Genomic DNA, 26,295 nt, shown 5'->3' on the forward strand with positions numbered 1-26,295 from the left:
CCGCTCTGCCCCTCAACTTCCACTCTCCCTAAAACAAACTCCGTCGTTATCCTCAACCCTCGGTGCAACTTCTGCCAACTTTAAGTAAGTTGTTTCAACTGTAATCGTGAGCGAGACCTCCTCCCCTATCAATGCACACTGTTTATTATAATAAATAAACTTCACGCTGCAGAGCAGCGGCTCCAGATAATCCAGCCGCATCCTCATGTTTTGGTTTTCTTGTTCGGACTGCTGGCTAACTGGCTAACTTTAGCTTAGCTCGAGTTTTATCTGGGAACCAGGCGAACAGACGAGCTCGTGAGATCTAGGGAAGCTTATTGTTAGGAACTATTTAGAAAAAGGCGACGTGTGTGCGTGTGTTTTATGGATAACGGTTCTTCTAGTTCACGTATGACTTAGTTAAACGGGGGCTCGGTTCGCTAACTTCAGCTCGCTAACAGGGGAACACAAGAGTCAACTTCAGCTACTTTATTGTGGACCTTCGTGTGTTTTTATATTGCTGGCGTTAGTCAAACCAGACTTGGTACAGAATGTCTTTACGAGTTTAATCCAAGTTGTCCCTCCATCGTGAAGTGAACGTTATTTGTCCAAAATAAAGAAGTCAACACAACTCATCACACATGTGTAGTCACACCCTCAGAGTTCACCGTGACTGATGTGCTGGAGTTAGATAGATAGATAGATATATACTTTATTAATCCCCAAGGGGAAATTTGTCGTCGAGCAGTACAGCAGCAACACACAAGAATAAAAATAAAAAACACAAATATAAGAAGGGTTAGGGTGATCTGGCAAGAGTTAGTAAGTAAGTTCATGATCCCTTGAGGAGGCTGGCCGTCCAGCTCCAAGCTAAACCAATGCATTGCCACCGCTGTGAATAGTCTCAACACTAGATGTATTTTATGCCCCATGTCCTTCAGTTGTTTTCCAATTAATTCAATTAAATTTTCAATTCAGTAACATTTTGTATAGCCCATTCTCACGGATTACAAATTTGCCTCAGAGGGCTTTACAATCTGTACACATAGACATCCCTGTCCCAGAACCTCACATCGGATCAGGAACAACTCCCAAACAACCCTTTCAATTAAACATGTTTGATGTGAAGCAGCTTCAGTGTGTGTCGAGTTGGCATTCGCAGTATTAACTGGAATAACAATATTTTGACAGCTGTTCACTTGCTTTGTGATCAGTTTGTGTACACGGTTGTTATAAAGGAAAATGAGAAACACTCAGCCAGAATACGCCTGAATATGCACACAAACATCCCGTTGAAGTGTAAATGTACTAACTCAAGGCAGGACAATGTCATTGAACATTAATGTGATGGAGTACCTTCATTTATCAGGTATTTCATTTGTTTTATTGGCCAAAGTTTCATTCAGATTATCTTTTCTACTAGCAGTTTTTACTTTTCAGAATGGTCGCTATATCACAAATATAATATATATTGATTGCATTAGTAAAACATATTCCTACAACCCTCTTCTGCTGTAGGTGCAAAGTGTCTTGTACAGGATGGTTTTATGGCAAAATATTTGACTGCTAGGTCGCTTCATTGCATTATTACATAATCATTCACATTCTTACTTGCATCCTTCAGTCAGGCGACATGAGATGTTGAAAATAAAATCCTTCTCTCCCCTCCAGTGGCCCAAAGATGATTCATACGTAGCAGAGGATCGCAGAGGAGCTCCAGCGGTGCAGCGGAAATGTCTCCCAAAGTGCCGAGTGGCCAAAGCCGAGGGGATTATTCTGCCGTGCAAGTAGCTGTTCGAGTGCGTCCCTTGCTGCCCAAAGAGCTTCTTCACTGCCACGAGAGCTGTATCACCGTGGACTCGGAGCTGCGTCGGGTTACTCTGGGCCACGACCGACACTTCCTTTGCGACTACCTATTTGAAGAAACTTGCTGTCAAGAGGAGGTGTATTCATCGTCCGTCCAGCCACTCATAGATGCTTTCCTTCAAGGTTTCAACGCTACAGTCTTTGCCTATGGGCAGACAGGCTCAGGCAAGACTTACACCATTGGAGAAGCTAATATGTGTAAGTTATTTATTTGATCTTTTCTTCCATCGTTCACTTCATTTGTTGTCATTACATTACATGTCATTAGGCAGATGCTTTTATCCAAACCGACTGACAATAAGTTGAATTCAACCATGAGTACAAACTCAGAACAACAAGAGTCAAGAAAGTAACTTTTCTTCAAGAAAGCCAAACTACAAAAATACTATAAGTAATACCATGAGCAAGTGCCATTCAAGTGCCACTAATGTGCTAATCTGTTTTTATTCAAGGTATAGTCGGACAATTGTCAGCTCAGTTTATCCTGTTTTAAACTTAGTTTCAGTTTAAGGTCCTTATGCAGAAGACGATTAAAAATAAAACGAGCAGGTTTGCAAAGTACAGCCCACATCAGTTGGGCTTGTCAAACAAAGTGAACACTGCGCTCTAATCAAGTTCTAGCATGACGAGCCAGTTGCGTTTTCAACTGTGTGTGTTTGAATTGTGTCAACAGGTTCCTTTAGAGATGAGGAGCAGGGTATCATCCCCAGGGCGGTTGCAGATGTCTTCAAGCTGCTCGATGAAAATGACCTCACAGACTTCTCGGTCCGAGTGTCCTATCTGGAGGTTTACAAAGAAGAGTTCAGAGACTTACTGGAGGTGGAGACAGCCAGCAAGGACATCCACATCAGGGAGGATAAAGGCAACATTGGTATGGAATAGGCCGCCTAATTTGTCTTTGTGGTTGTTATATGAAATGTTATGCAGTATTTTACTTCAGTTGTTTGTGTGTTAATCAGCATTTTATGTTGTTGTCTCCTTGACGTTGTAGTTTTGTGTGGCGTGAAGGAGTGCGAAGTGGAAGGTCTGGATGAGGTGTTGAGTTTACTGGAGTCAGGAAATACAGCCAGGCACACTGGAGCAACCCAGATGAATCTAAACTCCAGCCGCTCACACACCATTTTTACCCTGTATATGGACCAGCGCCGGGGAAGCTCTCGCCTTTACGGGACTGCTCCAAATTCTGGACCGCAAATGTTGTCTTCCAAGTTCCACTTTGTTGACCTTGCGGGGTCAGAGCGCATCTTAAAGACGGGTAACACTGGAGAGAGACTGAAGGAGAGTATCCAAATTAACAGCGGCCTCCTGGCTCTGGGAAATGTAATCGGGGCGCTGGGGGACCCGAAGAGGAAAGGCTCTCATATACCATACAGAGATTCTAAAATCACCAGGTACATCTTCATACGTTTTAGAATATCACTCAAACAGAAATTGATGTGAAATGTTTCTTTGGTCTAATTCATATACTCCTTCTTTCATCTAGGATACTAAAAGACTCTTTGGGTGGAAATTCGAAAACAATGATGATTGCCTGCATCAGCCCATCTTCCTCAGACTTTGATGAGAGCCTAAATACACTAAACTACGCCACAAGGGCCAGAAACATTCAGAACCGGGCAACGGTCAACTGCAAGCGTGAGCCAGATCGGGTCGAGGGACTGGAGCAGCAAATCAAGGCCCTTCGCAGAGCCCTCGAAAACCGGCAGCGCTCAGAGACCCGCATGATTTCTCACGCCGATCCAAACCGGAGACCTCGACTTGGAGAGGGAGAGATCAGCAGACTGCAAGCCCAGAGCGCCCACTACAGGACGTGCACAGACACTGCTTACAGGTGAACGCACAGTAATTGATCACGTTTCATGCAGTCTTTGCTCTAAAGGTGTAATTACATGTTTTGACTGCTACTAACTACCTTGATATTCACTCTGCATGTCTTTGACAGGTAATTACAGTTCATTTATGGATGACTGTATATTTTATATGGATATGCCGTGGGTTCCCAATGCTCACGGTCATGATATAAAACAGAATTAAGGATTTTAAATTATGGCCAATTATTATGACTATTCTATGCCATACAATCCAGGAATCTTTCTTCCTGACTATTGTTAATCCTTTTTTTTCATTCAAACCAGAATAAAGAATCAACGACAGAAAATGCAGCAATCTTAAACAAGTGCAGAGTCAAACGAAATCACAGAAATACATGCCATGAAAATAAGACTATTATATAAGGCAAAACAAGATTTTAACTTTAGGACACCTAATTTAAGAATCTCTACACATAATATTTGATGGATATTTTATAGGTCACCACCATAATATGAACTATTCCACTTTAGTCAAATTAAAACCAATTGCTAGCGTACAGTTGAACTATTTCACTTCTGTGTGTTTCAGAGACAGACCATGGCTTACTATTTTTGATTGAGTGCAGCTCACTGCTGACAGAAGTACATTGCTGGGCGCATGTTGTTGTGTTAACAGTGGCTTGTTAGCTTAGGAGCTGAAAGGAATACATGATACACACTGGTAAAGTAAACAAAAGAGGCATTTGTTGGCATCATTCTCTGTCGTCATTCAGTGGAGTGTGTATCGGGTCTCTAATACTGACTGTGAGATGGTTTTTTGCTTACATTCTAGATAGAGATTTTAGAAATATGAGGGCTTCCTTCATTCAATTGCTGTATGATTAATATATAACAGGTTGCTGCGGGAGCTGCAGAGTGAAGGGGCTCTGACTGCCGAGCAGAGTTTGAGGGTGAAGGAGTGGCTGTGCTCCGTGGAGGAGGAGCGCAGCGGACTGACCACGGCCTCCGGACCAGACAGTGGCATCGAGAACAGCTCCACTGAAGACAGTGTTGCGTTGCGGAAAGGAAGACCTTCGGTGAGGAACCAGGTTAGTCTCTCGCACACTCCCAAGAAAATATACACGTCCGATCTTTTAGTATTACTCTAACTGTCACCCAGGAGCCAGAGGCTGCGGAGGAGAGGTGGAGTAATGAGCACGGAGAGAAAGAGGATAGTATTGTCCTGCTTCAGGCACAGATCCAGCGGCTGGAGGGAGAGAACACTGATTTCTTAGCAGCTCTGGAGGATGCTATGGAGCAGTACAAGCAGCAGGTGAAATGCACTTGAATTGTAACACTGCTTTTGTAACAGTTCAGTGTTTTACAGTGTAATCATGGCAGGCCCTATTCATGTGTCACCAGCATAATATACACATGTGTCAACAGGTTACAGTTGTTACCTTCGCATTGAAAATGCGGAAGGTTATGTTTTGATCGCCGCGTATTTATTTGTATGCGTATTATTCGCCTAACTCAAAAAGTATTAAACCGAATCGCATGGAATTTGGTGGGATGATTGGTTATTATCCGGGGACCATTTGATTATATTTTGTGATCGATCGAGTCAAAGGTCAAGGTCAAGGTCATGAAAAGGTCAAAATCTTCTTGAATCGCATGAAATTTGGTGGGATGTTTGGTTATTATCCGGGGACCATTTGATTAGATTTTGGGATCAATCGGGTCAAAGGTCAAGGTCATGGAAAGGTCAAAATCTTCTTTTTACCATAGCACGGTCAATTTTTATCCAATTGGCATGCAACTAATGCCAAAATGTTCATAATTCAATGCCCAATCTTGTGATATGCGAAGGTATGTGCTCTACCGAGTGCCCATTCTAGTTTCCTCGTGCGATTGTGTTACGTTGATTGCTTTCCTTCTGTCTCAGAGTGATAAGCTGCAGGAGCAACAGGACTTGATCGTCGAGCTGCAGAGTCTGCTGTCGACATCCGGGCTCACGGGGCCGGGCCTTAACTCTCGACCGCGGCCTCACACGGCCCCGATGGGCTCCATGCAACACGGTCAGAACGGAGGCTCATACAGACAGGTAACTGACCAGCACACGCAGTGTTTCAGCCTGTGGGGTTTTGTGGATTCATAACAATTAAAAACATGGAGGGGCATGCTCTCAATGGGGTGAGCCCGCACCAAAGTGTTGCAAGGTACCAGAGTATTGGATTATACTATTGAAAAATAGATTTTATTTTACTCTACTCTTGAGACAGATCCAAAATAATGCAACAGTTTACAAGATAATGATGTAGCTTACTTGTTCATCGACCTGTGAGTTCATGTGTGTAGTTACAGGTCAGTCCAGTGAGCAGTCTTGGTAATTATGGGGATCAGGATGATAGCCTCTATGAGGAGCAGGAGATCCAGGAAGCAGCAGAAATCGAAGACGCAGAAGAAGAGGGCAGTCCAATCAACCTCGGCCAGGAGAGACGCAAGTATGTTGTGTTTATAGAAACCAGAGCGTGCCGCTATCACCAGTTATATTGATTGTTTTTTATATTAATATTGCACACATACCATACTGAGCACATGCACTTGTGGTATGTATGACATTTATATAATGTTGTCATCCTGTCAGACAGGTGAACCTGACCTGGACCAAGCAGGAGATGCTATCAGGGGAACTAGCAATTGGTGGTGGAGGACTCATATCTCTGCCTGAGTCAGACCAGCGCCTCTATTTAGCCAGAAAAGCATGTAAGTCTTAACAACCTATGTGAGAAATAAATTTAATATTCATTGGTGAGGCACGTTAGATTTTCTCAAGTCATCATTTATGCATAAATCCAATTTAGAATTGTATGTTCATGTTCACTCATTGAGAAACTTTTACAGAGTGTTTGTAGTTACACAGAAAATAAATGTTTGACGTTTTTTCCAAGGCTGTTTGTATCCTCTCGTGTGTACTCTCCTGTGGTTCCGGTATGTTCGTGGAGAAGTTTCTACAGTTTGGGACACCAGCCACATATGAGATGACCGTTAATATCCAGCTTTTTATTGTGTTTTATTTCTTTTCGCAATCCGTTTTTACCTGTTATCCTGATGAAGTCAGGGTAACCAAGGGGTTCTAAATATTTTCCGTTTAAATCGTTCAAAATTCAGTGTTTTAGGATTCAATCACACTTTGTCAGCAAAACTGTCAAATCATGTGGAGGATGGACAGGAAAAAAGGATATTAATGAATAGAAAGTAACACGGCAATGCACTAGTTACAGCTTCCCGACTGGTCAGATATTAAGCCTGCTCGGTGATGCGGGCCAACGCCATTTACCTCTGATCTGGTGCCTTTGTTGAGCAGCTGCGTTTTTTTCAGAGAGCCTGTTTGACATGACCATGTGTTTGTGTGGAGGAGCTGAGCTCCACGGTGAAACACTGACACACAGGGGAGCAGAGGCGAGGAGCAGGGTGGCTGGAAATGAAACCAAACCGGTTGTCTGAAGCTCTATTACCGTCCTCATGATGCCACCCTGCTGATCTTCTGTTTATTCTCTCAAATCTCTGTAGCCAACTCCAGTAGTGGGGAGACATCTGTGCGTGAAAGTCAGAAAAGCTTCGAGGGCGTTTCAGAGTTGGGACTTCTTCAGGCACAGCAGAAGATCAGGGAGCTGTCTGTCACCATCCGCATGAAAGAAGAACTCATCAAGGAGCTCGTCAAAACAGGTGACATTTTGATCTCATTATTCGTCTGCGTCTTTTCTAAATGGAGGTTCCCTTTTTATTATTTTATCAAATGTTTGTGTTTTTTTTTTTAGGTAAGGATGCCCAGGCCCTGAACAGGCAATACAGCCATAAGATCACAGCTCTGGAGCGTGAAGCTGTGCAGGCGCGACAGGAGCTGCAGGACGCCCAACGGCAGCTGCAGGATCTGGAGAGACAAGGGAAGGAAATCAGCTCGACGGACAAAACCAGAGCGCAGGAATGTCGCAGGAAGATAGCTGCTGCTCAGAGCAAAGTGCAGGTGAGACTGCCACACCTCTGTACTAAAGCCGAATTACACATTACAACTAGAGATTTAGTGATGCTGAATTGTGTAGCAGCTAAGATACTATTTTAAATCCATGTCCATTCCCTAATGTTTAATTAGCAACAAAACCCTGAACTATTTGTGAGTTATATTCGTATATGCATGTATTTTTCGACCTGCACTTTTACATTTCTTAAAAGGGGAAATGTGTTTGGTTTGGTACCAGGTTCTCAGTCAGCGTCAGAGGGATACGGCTCGTCTCGCCAACCTTCCTGCCCAGAGCGAGCGTCGCGTGTTGGAGCTGGAGCGCAGTGTTCAGAGCATGAGGCAGCAGCAAGAGCAGCTGCAGCGGCGGCTGCGCCAGGAAAGTCAGCAGAAACGACGCCTGGAGACCGAGATGCAAAGAAGAACTCACAGAGTCAAGGTGCCTCAGGCCACGACAGCAGAGTGGCCGCTCACTTACTTCACCATGGAGCTCTAAATGTGGAAGAAGCACTGTTCTCCAGCACACACGCTGAGGGGCCGACAGTCTCGTCCAGCCGAATGTATTCGTGTTACCCCATTTAACACATGACAATCACCAATATATGTCACACCTGCAGGTTCAGTAGAGGATTATTCTACTTTGCCATTTTGTTACCTGATGGGTAAATATGGTAACAGTGACTGGACATTCCAAAATCATGGATAACATCAACACTCATCACACAGTTGTGCCAAAACCAAAACATTAGCAAGACATGTTGAAATGGACCTATGAGTCGATGAGACGGCACGAGTCACTCCGACTTGTGTTGTCTTCCAAACCCCCATCCTGAAATGTAATAGAATGTTTACAGCAAGTTAGCTTGCAAGATTATAATTAGTTGTGATGTCACACAGACATTATAAAAGGGGGTTTCAACTTGGCAACAAAGTTTATATGCTGCCGCGAGCCACTTGGCTTTTTTTTGCTTCAACAAATGTATCCGGTGCCGAAGCTAAATCTGTTTATCTATTCGTGCAGTAAGTGTACTTTAACACAGGGCTGTGGTTTATCCCCCATTCTCTTCTCTGTTTACACCAACATCATCTCCTGCAGCAGTAACTTTAACTGTACCCCCCCTCCCTTCTGTAGGAACTTGAGATAAAGAATGAGCAGCAGCAAAAGATTCTGAAAAAAAAGACGGAAGAGGTCGCTGCCTTCCAGAGGCAGAGACGCAGCGGCAGTAATGGCTCTGTCATCTCGTTAGAAGAACAACAGGTGGGACCAGAATCTCAAGGAGAATCTCTCTTCTAACTTTGAATTTATAGAACATAAATAGCCAATAAACTGCAGAGGAAAAATAGTCATACAATGGTTAGACTTTTAGGAATTTGTCATTTTGTTAGAGATGCATGGCTTTTGTTTGTGCAGCCTTAGTTTGTGTCTCTTCTTGTCATTATTGATGTGTGGACTTTCGCGTTTGAACTCCCTGCGAGCAGAAGATTGAGGAACAGAAGCGATGGCTGGATGAGGAAATGGAGCGGGTGCTGGACCAGAGGAAAGAACTGGAAGATCTGGAAGGAGAGCTCAATAAAAGAGAGAAAATCCTTTTCAAGAAAGAAGCTTTACTCCAGGAGCGCAGTGAGCTGGAGACCAAGAGGCTCCGCTCCAGTCAGGTAGCAACAACCACAAACATATATATATATATATATATCAGAAAGTCTCTACATCTTCCGCCGGAAACTAAAAACACATCTTTTCCGACTATATCTGGATTGAAACACAGATTAGCACTTCAGTGGCACTTAAATGGCTCTTATTGTGGTACTTTTGTAGTTTGACTATGTTAAGGAAATGTTACTTTCTGTATTCTTATTCTTAATTTGTACTCTAGGTTGAATGCACTTATTGTTAGTCGCTTTGGATAAAAGCGTCTGCTAAAAGACATGTAATGTAATATTATTACTCCTTTCAGTGACACAGGCAACTCGCAAATGCTAAACCTTTTTATTCCTCTTCCCTCCAGGCCTTGAGTAAGAACCTGGTGATGCTTACGGGGCGCATCGAGTCACTTGAGCAGGAGCTGAGTGAGAGGAATGGTCTCCTTCGCAGCAGCAGTGCTCAAGACTCTCAGCAGATTCGCCAAGAGATCTCCAACCTCCGTCAAGAGAAAGACTCACTGCTCAAACAAAGAGTGGAGCTGGACGATAAGCTCCGGCAGGGAAGCCTGCTCTCACCTGAGGTCAGATATTACTCTTGGGTTCTAGCTATGCTAGGGTGGTAATATGAAGAACAGTTTAAATGGGTACTTGGAAATCTTTATCGTATTATTAATACCGTCGAAACTACAGACGCTCCGTTTCTGCGCTGTATCGTAGTGCACAGCACGCGCCACCAGAGGTCGGTCACGTACAGGCAGCTGAGCTCAGGAAGATGGTGCCTGGGTGTCTTTTCTTCAGTGTACCACGATTATATTCACATGATTTTATTCAACTGTAGCCTACTTTATGTTTGAGGATCACAAATTTGCCCTTATTGAAAAAATCGTGAATAAAATAGCATTAAAATGCTAATTCTATTTTATATCAGCCGCCATTCAAGCGTACCCACGATGTTATGTCAGCATATTTTGTAATTGTGTGGCAGAGCAAGATCAAGTTATTAAACAGGTATCCATTGCAGTACTGAATTGGGTACTTCACATGGCGATATCAGTAGTATAGCAGTGAAAATATTTCCACTGGAAGCTGTGATATTACCCGTTTGTGACTGAATGTTCATGTTCACCTCCTCATTGCGTCCATCTGTTCCCTCTGACCTGTGTAGGAGGAGCGGACGCTCTTCCAGTTGGATGAGGCTATCGAGGCTCTGGATGCAGCAATTGAGTACAAGAACGAGGCCATCACTCAGAGACAGAGGCAGCTGAGGGCTTCTGCCAGTGTGCTCTCCCAGTGGGAGATGAATCTCATGGCCAAGCTCAGCTACCTGTCTGCCTCTGAGACCAGAGCTCTGCTGTGCAAGTACTTCGACAAGGTCTGTGAAATGCTCAACATTCAGCCTTTTTTTAAAATTTATTTTTTCAATGTTCTCAACTTACTTCAGCGCTGCAAAATGTTTGGTTTTTTTTACTGAAAAAAAAAGAAATTCTGTTTCAATGAACAAAAAAACCGCGACAAAACATTGCAAATGACAAAAATAAAAACTTAATAAAAATAAAGAGTAGAGAGATATAAGTATTGAGTTTGAGTTTAGTTTTTTTCGATCAGCAAAATATACAACAATCAGAATTCAACAAAAGAAGAAAGTGGCTGACTGAAAGGGTCAAGGCTGAAGCTATCTAGCTTATAAAAAGTAAATAAAGTAGACAATATATAGTAAATTAATAGGGCTGTCATTAATCGCTCTTTATAATTTTTAATCCATTCTTTTCAGCTGAGAACAGGACTCATCTTTGTGTACAGTCCGTTTTCCCCAGCGTTGTTCGTGGGACCCTGCTTTGATCCTTAGGAAGAGTACATTAATTTATCATTTGTATCTATTTTTTAAACAAGCTGACCAGTTTGTTACACACCACTTATGTCATTTAAACAGCAATAATATTAAATGACCATTTGTAATGAAAAAACACTCCTTCATAAGAAAAGCTAAGCGGGGTGTCATACCTTACAGCAGGGGTGCTCAAACTTTTTCAGCACGCGAGCTACTTATAAAATGACCAGGTCAAAATGATCTACCTGCGGGGGGGGGGAAGTGACTTTTTTTTGCTCCGTTCCGATGCGCGCACTCTGCGACGCGTGAGACGGAGAGCCGAGAAGTGTTAACGCGGCACGTAGAGACAGAGATGACTTGCTGCTGTGTAGCTACGATCAACAACAGACGGCTGTTTGGTTTAATAAAAGAACAAAGACGTGCTATAGAGGAAATTACAGGGGGGCGGGCCAATTTTTTTAAATGTCATGCGATCTACCATACTACGTCGCGATCGACTGGTGAGTCGCCGAGATCGACTGGCAGGTCGGCGCGATCGACGTATTGAGCACCCCTGCCTTACAGGGTGTGACTGTTTATGCGAACGCACCGACGGGCTAACGAGTGTTCACGCTTCCTGTAGGTGGTGACTCTGCGCGAGGAGGAGCGTAAGCTGCAGCTTGCGCTGGCCGAGTTGGAGATGCAACTGGATGAGCAGCAGAAGCTGGTGCAGTGGCTGGAGAACGCCCTCGATCGCACTCAACTCGACACGGATCGCCGGCTCACGCAGCAGCAGAAGGAACACGAGAAGAGCGTGCAGCTCCTCCTGCAGCAGTGTCGAGGTGCAGAGCCGCTCATCTGCTGTCGCTCACGAAAAACAAGGGCTGTCTATGAGGCTCGCGCCACTTCAGATATATTATAAATCCCACTCTCCACTGGATACAGTATACATTGTTAAACATTTAAGTTAAGTATTCAAGTTGCGAGAGTATTCTCATAACCGTCTCGTAAAAGTAATCTCCTTCCACAGAGCAAATCGACGAGGGCTTTGCAGGGAGGCAGCGTCAGTACGAGGGATGGATCCATAACCTCAGCTTGGAGCTGACCCACTACAAGACGGCAAATCTGGAGCTAAGCAACAAGCTGAGGGAACTGTGTGGCCAGCCGAAAGACCTTGGTAAAGATAGAAGTATTAGATAAAGTGATTGTCCATCTTATGATTTATGATTATTGTAATCATTGTGTTTACGGCAATGGTTTCAACCTTTTTCTTTGCTTTGTAAACACCCTGTTCTTTCATTCAGCTATTTGACCCTCAAATCTCTATCTCCACGTATGTTTTGATATTCAATACGCTTCGAGTAAACTCTGTTGATACTCTCAATATTTAGATGAATGTTTTCTTTGTGTTGTCTTCCAGCGTCTGAAGGTAAAGCAGCCGGCGGCGGCGGCGGCAGCACGGAGAAGCTGACCCGCTGGCCCGAGGACAGTCCAGGAGGACGGGGGACGGCCCAGTCGGACAAACCGCCCAGGTCCCGGGAAGAGATGCGTGAGCTGGTGAACACGCCCCTCCCGTCCACGTGGAGGCGCTCCTCTCTCCCGACGGAGGAAGCTGCTGTCATGGAGGAGCTGTGGCTCCCGGCAGCGGGGGATGTTCCCTCGAACCGCGTCGTTCAAACTGGTCCGGGGTCCTGGGGCGGGCCGGCATCGCTGCCTGCGGTGAAGTCTCGCCGAGAGTCACGGCGCTCCAGCCTCAGCATCGGACCGCAGACTTCAAACAATTCATTAATTGATGTGCGGAAGAATCCGGTCTGAAAACACATGTACTGTGCTTCTTAAGTCCATTCCCATTATTTCGTTTCTGAAATATTTTAGCCCTCTTTAGTTTTTGTAATTTCCTTTTTTTGTACAAATTAATACACACGGACATCCGCTGATATCCATATGAAGCACTTTCAGTAAGGTACAGTCTATGTTTCCATGTCACACAGTAGTTGTTATCGGTTTATGGTCTGCCAGCAGTGAAAGTCAACGAGGTGAAAAGTGTGCGTCTTACTAAATGATGCTCTCTAATCATGTAGCCTTTTTACTCTACAGTATTTTATATTAAAATGATGTTGCCACTCACACTCATCTGGTGTGTTTTTTTTCCCCATGATTAATAGTTATTCATTTATTTCACAACTTGAGACACAATAATCGGGAAATTATTTCAGACATTAGTTCTGTGTCGATGGTCAGTTTCAATGTTGTTACAGCTGAGGAGCTTGAAAGCTGCTGAGAGATGTTGTGTTGTGGTGGGTTACATTTATCCTCAGAGGTCTTAACGTGTCGCATATCTGTATCATAACCTCTTGTACATGATTTCTTCGTTCTAACTGCATGCAGTTTTTGCTCCCATCTAATCCGCTGTTTGGGTTTTGTGTCAAAAACTAAAGCCGTATGACCCAGTTTAAACACGACAGCTGCTCTTATCTGGGTCGTGGCTGCTGAAATTATGGCTGCAATTGGACTTGCGTTCGTACAGTCGGTGAACTGTGGAAGTGTGTGGGTTTGTCCAAATCCTTCTGGTCTTTATTTAATTCATGGACATTACGCAATTCTCCACTTTCCAGTGTTAATGTTATGCAGATGAACAGGAGACCATCTATGCTGAAGCTTTGGGAGGATCATTTTGCTCGTTACCATCTGCTGAGGATTTAATGTTTACTCTCGAAAGCGTATAACATATTTTAAATTCAGTGACCTTTTTAGTAACAGTATGAACTTCTAAGAAAATTCCTGAACTTTCAGGATACGGTCTGTACTAAACATTAGACATCATTCAGTATGATTATCTTTGATGACAAGTACTTAAGAATACCTGCAGCTGACATTTCAACCAATATAAGGAGCTTTTGTGTCTTTTTGGTTCTCAGAATAAAGACACAATATGTTTGGGGAGAAGCAGACTGGATGCAGACAAGTACATCAAGGTGAGAAGAGGTCGACCTGAACAACATATACTGTCTGAAAACTGCTACACGCAAATGACATAATGCTGAAAGCAGAACCGAGAAGAGATTTAAGACAAGCAGGAGATGCTGGACAAACTCAAAGCAAGAAAACACCAGTATAGCAAAATATCGTCTTCATACTTTGATTATTTTTACAATATGTAGAGTGTGCCAAAAATGTAACAATCAGTAAACAAAAGTAATGGTATAGTATGTCACAAAACCATTGCACAATTGTGACATTCATACAAGTACCACACAAAACTCATGATGTATGTCATAAAAAGTCATAGTATAGTCTGCCTTCTAGATAAAGACAAAGACATAGGATAATAAAATACCACAATAATGTGTCAAACAAATGTCAGAAATGTTTTTTTATGAAAAACATCATAGTATATATAGTGTGTCATAAACATTAGTACAGGACTTTTACTCAAAGTATTTCTCTACATTGTGTTAACGCGTTAATTCAAAGGAATATAATGAATGCATTATACTCTGTGACCTAGTTTCTGTTTGCATGCCCCGAAGCCTCTAAAGTTTAAACTATAAGAACTGTCGTTCCAAAACTCAAAAAGATTATTTTCTCCCAAAAAATAAACAAGACAAAGCTTTTAGATCATTTACATGGAGCCTCATTGGTTGCCATCTTCAGAACAGTTCATATATCGGTCCTGCTTCATACAAGTGGAGGATAAATCTCTCTTTTCACTCATCATCTCCCCACGTGTCCACCGTGTGTGTCGACTCCATCTGAGCAGAAGGGGGCGGTAGTGTGTAACATGTCTCATCTTATGCGTCATGCAAAAGTATTTCTTTCTCATCTTCTTTTCCCTAAGCTGAAACGTGAATTCTTCTAAAAATATTTGCCTCTTTAAAAAAACACAGCAAAATAAAAGTTACAGTTTTATTTCTGACTCGGGGCAGCTCAAAAACTGCAGACAGGAGTACAATTCAATTCAATTCAGTTGATTTGTATAGCCCATTTTCACAAATTACAAATTTGTCTCGGAGTGCTTTACAATCTGTACACATAGACATCCCTGTCTCAGAACCTCGCATCGGATCAGGAACAACTCCCAAACAACCCTTCACGGGGGGGAAAGGGAAGAAACCTTCAGGAGAGCAACAGAGGAGGATCCCTCTCCAGGATGGACAGATGCAATAGATGTCATGTGTACAGAAGGACACATTAGAGTTAAAACACATTCAATGAATATGAGAGTGTATGAATAACTTGAGCTTAATATAATTGAGCTTTGTGCATCGCTGAGGGAAATAATGACAGAAATGGAAAAAACGATTTTAGATTAATCCAATAAATGATATAAACTGAACAAGTACCCAATCATTTAATAACAGAAGCAGCATTTTACTCTGGGACAGAGTATCAGTGTATCTGTGGAATGGCTGCAGGACTTTAGACATGTAACAGAGAAGGTGGGTACAGAGTGTGTTCTAGGAGATTCTGGTCCAAACTGCTTTGTGTTCATCCTTAAAAGCTGCAGCTGGAGTCCTCACTAGGAAAGTGGATCACATCACTCAGGTCTCTGACTTCCTGTCCAACAAAGAATTGATTTTAATATCCTGCTGCTGGTCAATTTAGGGCCTACATACCTATATGATCTGTTGCGACCTTATGAACCACCCCGACCCCTCAGGTGGTCTGCATGGGTCTGGCCTGCTTCCTGTTCCAAGAGTCAGAAGTGGTTTTCAAATCTTGTTTTCTTATGCGTTATGTGTTGATGCTTGTAATGGTTTTATGTGAAGCACTTTGAATTGACTTACTGTTGAAATGTCCTATAAAAATAAACTTGTTATATTTAACTGACTAAACTAAAGCTGAATTGTTCTGAGCTGCATGGGATCATGCTTCCCTCATGCAACAGGACAACAAGAAATCCAACACGTTTTTAAATAATAAGTTGAACACTGCCTGCAGGAATGTAGTTTTTTCTTTCTATAACCGCTCCAGTTGTGCAGTTTAAAGTCTCAACGCGCTGGTGAACTGTTTTGTATCTTGCTCTATAGACGAGAACACAACTTCACAAGTCAGAGGTGACCTGAGAGACGATCCCGGCAACATGTCAAATAATTGTTTGTGTCTATCAAGCTGCAAAATGTCCAGAGTTGATGAAAGAGAAGAATGCACTACAGGTTAGGGCTTACACACACAACACTGAATCTAATTGTGCATTGTTGTCTGACACAGTGTCTTTTTATTTATTTCACGACCACAAAGGAAGGGTCAAAGTCAGACTAAAGTGTGAGTATATATTTGTTATCGTTAAGTGTGCAGCATGGGCTCCCGAAAGTGAATTCATTATCTTCCTTGAAATACATTTAATTATATGTTGTAGACCAACATCACCGATGTGTCAGAGGTCATTACAATCAGTACAACATTCTTGACCAAGGCATCAGGACAATATCTTTGTAATTAATGGAAATAACCCAAACTCAAACTTGAGCTAAATTGATAATGACAAATTGAATGAAACCTTTATTTATTTTTTTACACTGGGCTACAGTTCCTATTTGGTTCCTATTCCACACGCAGTTAAAACAATGCAAGCTGCATCTGAATGTCAAACACACACACGGGGACCACATGCGATTGGTCTATCTGCAACTTGCCGTCATTGTGACGTCACGGCAAACGGAGGAGGTGGTATTTAGAGAGAAGGGCAGCGAGGAGGTGAGAGCACATCACTGGAGGCTCGGTCAGAGGACGCAGCGCAGCCTCAGGACCTCTCGGACCGAAGGAAGCCGCTCGCTGCACACTGCGGATGAAAGGCCGGCCCGTCCCACCCCGCTGCGCTCAGTGGGCTCGTGCACGGATCACGGATACTAGCACACGATCCAACGAGGAATTCCCCCCCCCCCCCCCCCCAAAAAAAACAACAACAACCGCGAAACCCATCAGCCTCGGCAGAGGGTGTGTGGGATGTATCGATCCGATCCACGCGCTCACCTGTTTGTCGGCGCGAGGCTGCACACAAAGTCAAGTGTCCTGCACATCTGGAGCCCAAACGATGCTCCCGGCCGTCCTCGTCTCCACATGTGGATGTTTTAGTCTCCATGGACTATGTGAAAGTGAGTCTTTTGGCTTCAACCGTCCTGTGCATTTTCTCTATATTCATGTTTGATTGCATAACGCGTCTCATTCTCAGCATGCAGATGAATCGGCCTCAAATTGGACATATTTTTTTAGCAGGATTTTAGGGACAATCTGCATTCATTTACCCCTTGTTATATTTATGTTTCAAAAGGTTCATATAGTCAAAGCCACAACCAAAAGATGAAGTCAGACTGGGCTTATACGTCAGTTATATTTAACGCATTAGAATCTCGCAAGAGTAAATCTATAAGAAACAGTTTGATAAAGACATTAATGTACTTATTGTAACAATGAAGCTGCAGGCCTCAAGAGCCACTCACACACCCTCCGGTGGAACCGAGAGCTTCTTCAAACCCATTGAGCAAGCTTTATTAGCCTTTCATATTAAACACAGTCTACAGTATCTTGTCTTTTGGATATGTTGATTTATATAAGTCTTTAATAATTGAAGTAGTGAGAGAGTTTTCTCCTAGATATACAAAGAAAGTGACGCATGCTGTGAGTGCATTTACTCTCCAATTAAAACGACTGACGTCAGACGCACTGAGTAGAAAAGCGTGAGTTCATCAAGAGGTTATTTTGATTTAAGGTATAGATTATAGTACGAATAATATAATTGCAGATCATTCTGAGAATTACGGTCTATTTCAACTGTCACAAAATGTATTTGGAGGGAATACAGAATACCACATCAGTGACAGCATCATAATAACATGATATGAATTAATAGTATTGCAATATGGGGTGAAAATAGAAGAGATTGCTAAAAAGTAAATTTAAAAGCACAAGCACGTATAGGCCCATGGCCCCTGAAAGTGTCCACAGCTGTGAAGTGTAATATTGTTAATATTTGAAAAGTGTGGAAAACTAGACATACAAGTTGTATTATTTAAAAGTAAGAATCTAAAATGCAATAAGAGCTGAAGAAATGCTCGTCATCAGTTACATATAGTGTACAATGTGTACCGTATAGCTACTATATTTGACAAACAATGTGGTCCATCTGATAGAGGGATACAACATTTGAATCTAATTAAATTAAAATAAATGATATATTTCTATGATATGTTTCAACGGTTAGGAAAAGTTAGACTTTTTAAGGTTGAGGTATATTTCAGGTTTTCTAAAATCCAAATTGCTGTTGAAGCCCTTGCAGTGTTAAATCAAGCCTATAATTAGGCAAACATTAACTCCTTTTCTTTGTTCCCAGGAAGCTTCCGACTTTCCTTTTGCTGTGCAGGAAACAACGGAGCCTGTTCCTGTCTTTGGTTATCTAGCTGTATGAGTGTTAATCCTCCATCATAAAGCTAGATAACCGAAAGTAGGAATGTCCTCCAAACCCTCAGCTTCCATGTGTTAATGGACAGAAATAAGACGGATATGGAGACATCATGTGTTTTCAGGTGGGTTATGAAACACTAAGTATAGTTATTTAATCTGAAAATGTAAATAACCCAACATTTGGAGCTGCAGCAGCTGTTTAGTTGATTAAGTTAAACAAAAGAAACACTCATCCAACGTATTCTTCGATACAATGTTTTCCCACTTCCAGCTTCGCTTTTCCTAATCAAATGTGATAACACATTTAAAATCTTTAGATTTTGAACTGTAAGTACTTTGGTGAATCTTTATGAAATTGTTTAAGACGTTACGAACTTCGTTTTTGGAGAATTTGCACCAGTTAGATTATTTGAAAATTAAATATATTGAAGTATTAGTTATAGGCAATTATTGGCTTATTATTTCAGTTTCTTAAACACCCATGTCCATGTTTTCCTCTTTGTGATTTAATGATTATCTCATTCCACTTAATGTCATTTTTTTGGTTTCTTGTAAGTCTTTCAAATCCCAATTCATCCATGTAAAAAAAAACTACATTTGCAAGGCCGGAAACAATTAAGATTTCTGATCATATAAGCTTTAATATTTACATTTCTGAAGGATGTTTTCTGTCTCCTGAGACCACAGGGGGAACATGAATACTTTTAAAAACAAATCATACACAAATGATTGCTTGCTGATCTCTTTTCTAGAGGGAATACACAGAAGTCCTTTCCCGCACTTCCTTTAGACTCAGACTTTTGATACCATTTGTTTGCATTGTAGTTCTTGCTGTTGAGTTGTCCCCAAAGCCTGCTGAACAAACATTAAAACAATGAAATACATCAAACCAACTTAACTGGCTCAGTCCTTCTATTGCTTTGACAGACTCAAATGCTTTAGATATCATAACTTGAATCTACTTAACTTCTATCATAATTAAACATATTTTCATTTTCACAGTTGAAATTGCATTAAATCCTACATTTCTTTGCATAATTGTATCAAAACAGCTGTCCCTCTTTTGCTATTTATCATATTTTTTTACTAAAACAACAGCTTTCCTAACCCCTTGGCATTTAAGCATTGAAATAAACGTGTCCAAACTGTCATAATTGTATTTTGAATGACACAGAATGTAACAATGTAATTTCAGGCATCACTTGATGTGCAGACACATACTGATGTGCAGATATATTCTGCCAATAATGTTACACCAAGTGTTAGAAATGCAAAGGAAATCTCAAAAGATGATCTTCTTTCCTCAGAAAGAAAGGCCTTGTCAGATAGTGCAGGTCGGCCTCCTCCATTGCCAAAACATCATGCTGTCTACATGGAAGCCATCTTGAGGGAGTCTCCCTGCTGCCTCTAAAATGGTTGTGGTGGCATATAGCAGGCATTTTAATTGGCCCATCGTTAGCTGTCAGCTCCCTCATCAGCGCCGTCTTAAGCCTTCCTGTCCTGGTGTGTTCTCAGAAGAGACACACATCGTATGATGAGGTCATGTTACTGAACCCATGAAAGGCCAATCAATGAATCACTGTACATGTAACTGTGACTGAACAGTGGATTGAACAACCAGTGATTTGGATGTAGACAATCAAACATTTGATTTCATTAAAGCAAAAGTTCCTTATGTCAGTGGGGAAATAATATTCAGTTTAATTAGTTGAGACACATTTAGAGAAACAACAAACTGGAGCAAATGTAACCTTTGATAAGGAAATATAGATGCTCTTATCAAAAAGTATCGGATTCAGATTCTGCAAGTACGAATCACTGTTTCATAGATATAGAAAGTAACAATAAATTAAATTGAAAATATTAACAGATATCTAATTTGAGATGCGTTATTTTGCTCAGAACCTGCAGTCAGATCCAATGTGACTGTATCCTCCTCATGCCAGACACACATACACATGTCAAAAAAGACTAATTAATAAATTCTTTAATAGAAAGGAAAAGGTATATGCAGTCAAACATTAAAATAAGTAAAATCACACTTTAATGTTTTCAAATGTTTTTGAGTAGTGTGTTTATTATTTTGCTATCTGACATTTACAGAAATTATTAGATAATAATTATAAAAATATAGATAAACAAGCCTTATCAGGCCTTGCATAAGGCCCCTCTTTTAAACTTTGTCCTCAGCTTCTTCTTTTTTTTGATTCACAGGCTTTTAGTCTAATTATGCTTTGATACGATCCTTTTAATTAATTCAGACTATCAATTCTCATTTATCTTTGTAGGTGTTACGGGTATTAATACAGCCCCAACAATCAACATGAAAATATATATTTTCCACCAACAATCTCCATCAAAGCGGATGATGAGTAAAACACTGGTGAGATGCAGTTTTACTTGTTTTCGTAAATGAATCAATAAACATTAATGATGGTAAATAAGGCAAACTACGGGGGCCAAAAAATTAGCATATGACTGTTCCGAAAATACTATATACCACAAGGGCTGATTATTAAAGATGTGTAATAGAGAAAAATACAAATGTATCCCTCCTTATAACCTCCATTTCAAACATGTGTCCACGTGCCTCTACTTTACAAACACTGCTCTGGTCTATACAATTAAATATGTATCATCAACAAATTCACTGTTACTAGACATTTCACCGGCTGTCAGGTGTGTTTTATCTGCATTGTTGAGACAGAGACGCGCACGCAGGAAACTGCGCCGCAAACATGACCGTGTTATCAGACGTGCGCGCGCTTGCTCTCTGCGCCAGACCTTCGCTGTGGGATAATACAGGCCTGCCAAACCCCACAACTAAGAGTGGCCTCACAACGATGGGAAATAAAGGAAACAATCACGCAACTCCAGCCGAGAATGAATAGCAGCCAGACAAGCGATATTAACATAATTGCATAGAAACGAGGGAGCAGAGAGAGAATTTAAAGGCGCAGCGACACTCCGCGCGTCCCTCCATCAGCTGTGTGCCTGTCTGGAGGACACGGAGAATATGAATATTTAAATTATAGTCGAAGAAAATGGACAGTCTATTATCTTGGCATTACATATGTGTTATAAAGGTGCATTGTGTAGTCATCTATGATTCACCCTTAAACCTGAACTTAAATATATATTTTAAACGCTAGAGGTACTTCATTTAAAAAACTGAAAAAAATGTATTGCCAATAGAAAAACACACACAAACAGCTATAGCCTTCAGCCAGGGCTATAACACATACAAGCTGAAGGCACTTAGACAATATTTTTGAAAAGCTGTCTTCAAATTGCCAGATTTTACATTTTTATTTTGGGGAGGACTTGAAGGCATATTAAACAACTGTCATTCAAGTTTGAAAATACTGAAATTAGCCTACAAAAAAGTCCCCATCGAGGCCTACATTTTTGATTGTAGAATGCAATTTCCCATATTTGTTAAACAAATTGAACATTTCCAAAGAAAAGTCAGCAGCATTCCTGCTATGAATTGTAAAAATAAATTAAAATGTCCTTATATGAGTGAAAACAATCACATTTTGCACAAAATTACTGTTAATTCTCAGCTGTGTTTTAGAATATTGAGTTAAAATCACATCTTTGTTCTGTTCAGAGTTTTATATTGTGACATATACGACTGTTGGCCTGTTGTCCCAACATATACGTGAGCTTTTTCTTATTGATACAAAGACAAGTACTGTTTTTCTCCACAGCTTGAAAAATAAAAGGGTGACTGTTCCTTTATTAGACAAGCATGTTGGGGGAGGGGCAGGTGTGACGCGGGGTGATAATGTGAGCTGAGAGCAAAAGACTGTGTGACTACCAACAGCACATGTGATAATCAGCACATCAACCTTATTAGTTTGTTTAAAAAAAATTGGGTTTATTCAAACATTTTTATATGTGGACATGTATCAGTTACTTGTGCATCAATTCACAAGTACTGATGTCTATAATAATAATAAATATAATTTTTTCATACAATTGAGGAACTTACTGAAAATGATTTATAAGCTATTAATAAATAAGTTAAAAAATAAATGACACACAGGTCATATGCACCAGTACATGTGCAAAATACATAATAATTCCCCTGATGCACACACAGTGCAGCCCTCTCAGACGTTGGTGCTGCAGCTGCAAGAGACCTGTTGGTAAACACCAGCCAGCGTCCACATTATCATTCTGAGCCGAGCTTCGCTACACAATTGCTGCTTTGTGAAAGGAGCACTTGACAAAGGTCCTCCACTTCTTTTGCCCAACGTTGTATGTGTGAAAGGGCGCTGCAGTAAAGCCCGGGCAGTGAGGAGGGAACATGGCGTTGGACCAGACAGTGCAGATGTCTGCATTAGCACCGCAGCCATGAGAGTGTCTCCTGGAAAAGTTACTCATTGTCTTCTTGCCTCTTTATGTCTGCGAGTGACTCTCTCGCCGCCAGTGTATCGGTGTGTGGTCTCATGCCGGATCTAATGGTAATGAAACAGGATAAGGTGTCACATGTTGCCACTGGTTGGCGAATATGAAATCTCAAAAACAACAAATCATAGGAAACTCACGCAAGACAGCTGGTTCAAAACCAAAAAGTAAGAAAAACAAAACAAAATACAATAATTGTATCCATGGAACCTGGACATTAGAAGATAATACAATTAAATTAAAATAAAACAAACTATAAAGACCATAACAACAGTATACTCTGAAATCAAAGGGATTCGACCTAAAGGTTAAAATACACTAAATGGATATTTTTATTAAAGTACACTCATAAGTGTATTATACAAGCTTTTTATCCATTAGCATTTGTATGAAAGAGGAAATAAACTATAAAATACTCAATAATTGCCTCGGTCACTTTGGCTCAGAAAGAGACGATATAGATCAGACTGTAGACTTAAACAGGAGTAAGAGAGATGCTTTCATTGCAGCTCTCATCCTTAGTAGGAGACGTTTAGTTTTCTGTTGGGAGACTTCGCTCTCACCAGAACAAAGCCATAGTTTCACAGAATATGACCCAAACAGCCTCATATCTCAGTACCTGAGCCTGGGTCCTGAACGGCTGTGAGGTCTCCAGAAGGCAGGATGGTGTATATGTCTCCCCGCAGCCCCCTTTCCCCCCACATGGATACCACAGCTGCGATCCCGTCTTAATCTGGGGATAAACGTGATTACCCTGCTATGGCTTGTTCTTGGCTTTGTAACAGCGACAGGGGATCTTTTACAGTTCCCTCTTTTCCCATGGTCGAGTGGGTCTGAGTAGCTAAGACCCCCAATGAGGACCAGTCGCCATTCATCGGCTTTCGGCTGGAGCAAACAAGCACGTCACGCCGACCCCGAGGCGGGTAGATAGACATAAACGCTGGATGTCGAACATATTATGTACATTATTAATGAGCTGCAGCTTCCCACAGTCCTAATCTCAACTGTATCTGAAGATAATTGAAGGAATTAAAAGATAATGTTTTTGTGAAGAAATACTAGTAATGATATTTTCTAAGTACAAATATGGTTTTATAACTACAGCAATATGTGATAATGTAAGCAGAAACAATACATTGTTTTCATTCTTCCTGTTAATATTTTCATTCTTTCCAATTAATATACATTGTTTTTATTGTTTTATAACATTTATATTATTTCTTATTTCACTATATAACCAGACAATTTATAAAGATGCAATTAAAATAAAACTTTTACATTTTGTATATTTGACCAAAATAAATGTACCTATAGTCCACTCGAGCCTTTTCCTGAAACTTTACTGCATCATACCTAATATTAATTAAATTATTTTTTTAAAGCTATACATATTATTTAGTCATAACAGATTTTTAAAAATTCATATATACAGCAGATATTTTAACATTTCACAACATATACAAGTATTGTGGGAACTAAATCACGATAGGAAAATCTCTTAGGAATGGATTTCCATTCTGCCCCGCCAGTCGTTCAGACTGTCAGTCAAGTTCAAGTTCACAGGGGTGGAAATGTCTCGACGTTTCATTCACTTCTGTCGTTCCTCCCTCCTCCCTCCTCCCTCCTCCCTCCTCCCTCCTCCTTCTGCCCCTGTGCTCTGCAGTGACTGTCTGTGAGGTTACTATGACAGAGGGCCTGTGGCGTTGTTATGGCAGCGGGCTGGACAGCACGGCTATGCACTGGTGAAAAGGACAGCCTGTCAGAGAGAGAGGGAGAGAGACAGAGAGAGAGAGAGAGAGACTCAGGTCCCTCCCAACAGCTGGGCACTTGCCCCCCCCCCCATGTTTTTTAAACACCACCAGACTCTGGGAACACCAATAATTTCACATTCATCATCCTCTAGCTCTGCACTGCTCTCTCTCTCTCTCTCTCTCTCTTCATCCACAACCAACTTCTAACTGTTGTCTCCATCCATCCACCATCTAACATCACTCTTCACCTACACGGCAAGCCACCTTCCTCACATGCACACGTCTTCATCTTCCTCTCATCTTAGAGCCAAAGCAATCAATTGAAGGATTTCAAATTAGAAAAACAAAAACTGACATAAAAAGAAATGATGGTGAAGACGAGTGTGTGTGTGTGTGTGTGTGTCGGGGGAGGGAGATTTAGTTGAGGTCTCATTCAACTTTGAGCATGAAAGGCTATGATTTGCATAAACTGCATGCTGTCTGAGGGGCCATACTGAGAAAAGATATGAGAGAACACGGAAAAAAAAGAAAGCACAATCCTGCATTGTGGAGCTGCGAGAAAAAAAAGGAGGTTTGAATAAGAGAGAGGGTGAAAATTGGCAAAGAAAAGGTCTTACCATGTCTCCCAGTGGGATTAAATTGTCCTGGAACCTCTTTATATATAATTTGGTGAATATGGCAGCGGCATGGCTGCAGGGCTGATCTCACATCAAGCTCCCGCCCGAGCTTCTAAGACAAGAGCGAGCATGTGTGAGATGATGCAACCAGTTTGAGTAAAGTGGACATGTTCAGAGTGGACATGTTCAGAGTGGACATGTTCAGAGTGGACATGTTCAGAGTGGACATGTTCAGAGTGGACATGTTCAGAGTGGACATCACGTCATCTGATTATACCTGCACATCAAAAGTTGAATAATAAAGCTGATTCTGATTTTTTAAATGTTTTTGTCGTTTTTAGAAAAGGACCCATGGCGCTAATGCCGCCGTCCTGTGGAGGATCTTCATCTAACTTTTGCCATACTTCATATATAGAAATGGTCTACCATTAAATTTACAAAAGTGTACATGAAACAGCAGTTTTTAATGAGTTCTGATTCTGAAACAGAAAACACTGTAAATATAATATCCCTGACTGTTATTTATTTGCTTTTTGAGAATCATTTCTTTAAAATGGATTTAAAATATGGATAGATGTTGACTCAAATATGATGCTTGATTTATGATCCTGTTCTCTCAAAATAATATATACCTTTTGGCTTTATCGTGATTGTATTAGTATCTAGCATATCAGAACTGAAGGGCTGCTGTTTTCTTCTTTCACACAAGGAGAACATGCGGCATTTGAGAATTTTAAGTCGAGTGGATTGATATGTTTTGCTTCTTACTCAATAAAACTAATATGTTATAAGAAATATGATGATGTGTTATTATTTACCGTGTTAAAACAGTTGATTAAGGCGAGCGTGTGTCAGCACCTTGGACAGAGGCAGCCGACTAAAACAAGCGCTCACGGTTTGAGCCATCTGGAGACAATTCATCTATTCAGTAAAAAAGCCACATCTTGTTTCCATTGTTTAAATCTCCCAAAGACGTACGCTACTTTTTCACAAAGACCAGAGTATCGAG

General features: G+C 41.3%; 1 protein-coding gene and 1 long non-coding RNA gene across 4 annotated transcripts; both read left to right on the forward strand.

Moving 5' to 3' along the window:
• On the forward strand, window positions 1–13,230 carry kif7 (kinesin family member 7). Of its 3 annotated transcripts, none has more exons than XM_056413173.1 (20): window positions 1–84; window positions 1,651–2,043; window positions 2,519–2,716; window positions 2,837–3,236; window positions 3,329–3,676; window positions 4,552–4,744; window positions 4,816–4,968; window positions 5,581–5,739; window positions 5,994–6,139; window positions 6,283–6,401; window positions 7,209–7,364; window positions 7,457–7,662; window positions 7,895–8,092; window positions 8,786–8,911; window positions 9,133–9,309; window positions 9,660–9,875; window positions 10,460–10,666; window positions 11,745–11,943; window positions 12,132–12,290; window positions 12,522–13,230. In XM_056413173.1, exons 2-20 carry the CDS (start codon window positions 1,713–1,715, stop codon window positions 12,914–12,916), a joined length of 4,086 nt encoding a protein of 1,361 aa, XP_056269148.1. In that variant the 5' UTR covers window positions 1–84; window positions 1,651–1,712; the 3' UTR covers window positions 12,917–13,230. The 3 variants fall into 3 exon arrangements, with proteins under 3 accessions (XP_056269148.1, XP_056269149.1, XP_056269151.1); XM_056413174.1 differs by having other exon boundaries at window positions 12,132–12,278; XM_056413176.1 differs by having other exon boundaries at window positions 4,552–4,732.
• A 3,608-nt stretch (window positions 13,231–16,838) lies between these two features.
• On the forward strand, window positions 16,839–26,075 carry LOC130193302 (uncharacterized). Its single transcript, XR_008831540.1, has 3 exons — window positions 16,839–17,196; window positions 18,432–18,624; window positions 25,628–26,075. It is a non-coding gene; the product is annotated as an uncharacterized LOC130193302 (long non-coding RNA).
• The last annotated feature ends 220 nt before the right edge of the window (window positions 26,076–26,295 follow it).

The sequence above is a fragment of the Pseudoliparis swirei genome, chromosome 4, assembly GCF_029220125.1.
Source record: "Pseudoliparis swirei isolate HS2019 ecotype Mariana Trench chromosome 4, NWPU_hadal_v1, whole genome shotgun sequence".
In the NCBI taxonomy this organism is placed as follows: domain Eukaryota; kingdom Metazoa; phylum Chordata; class Actinopteri; order Perciformes; family Liparidae; genus Pseudoliparis; species Pseudoliparis swirei.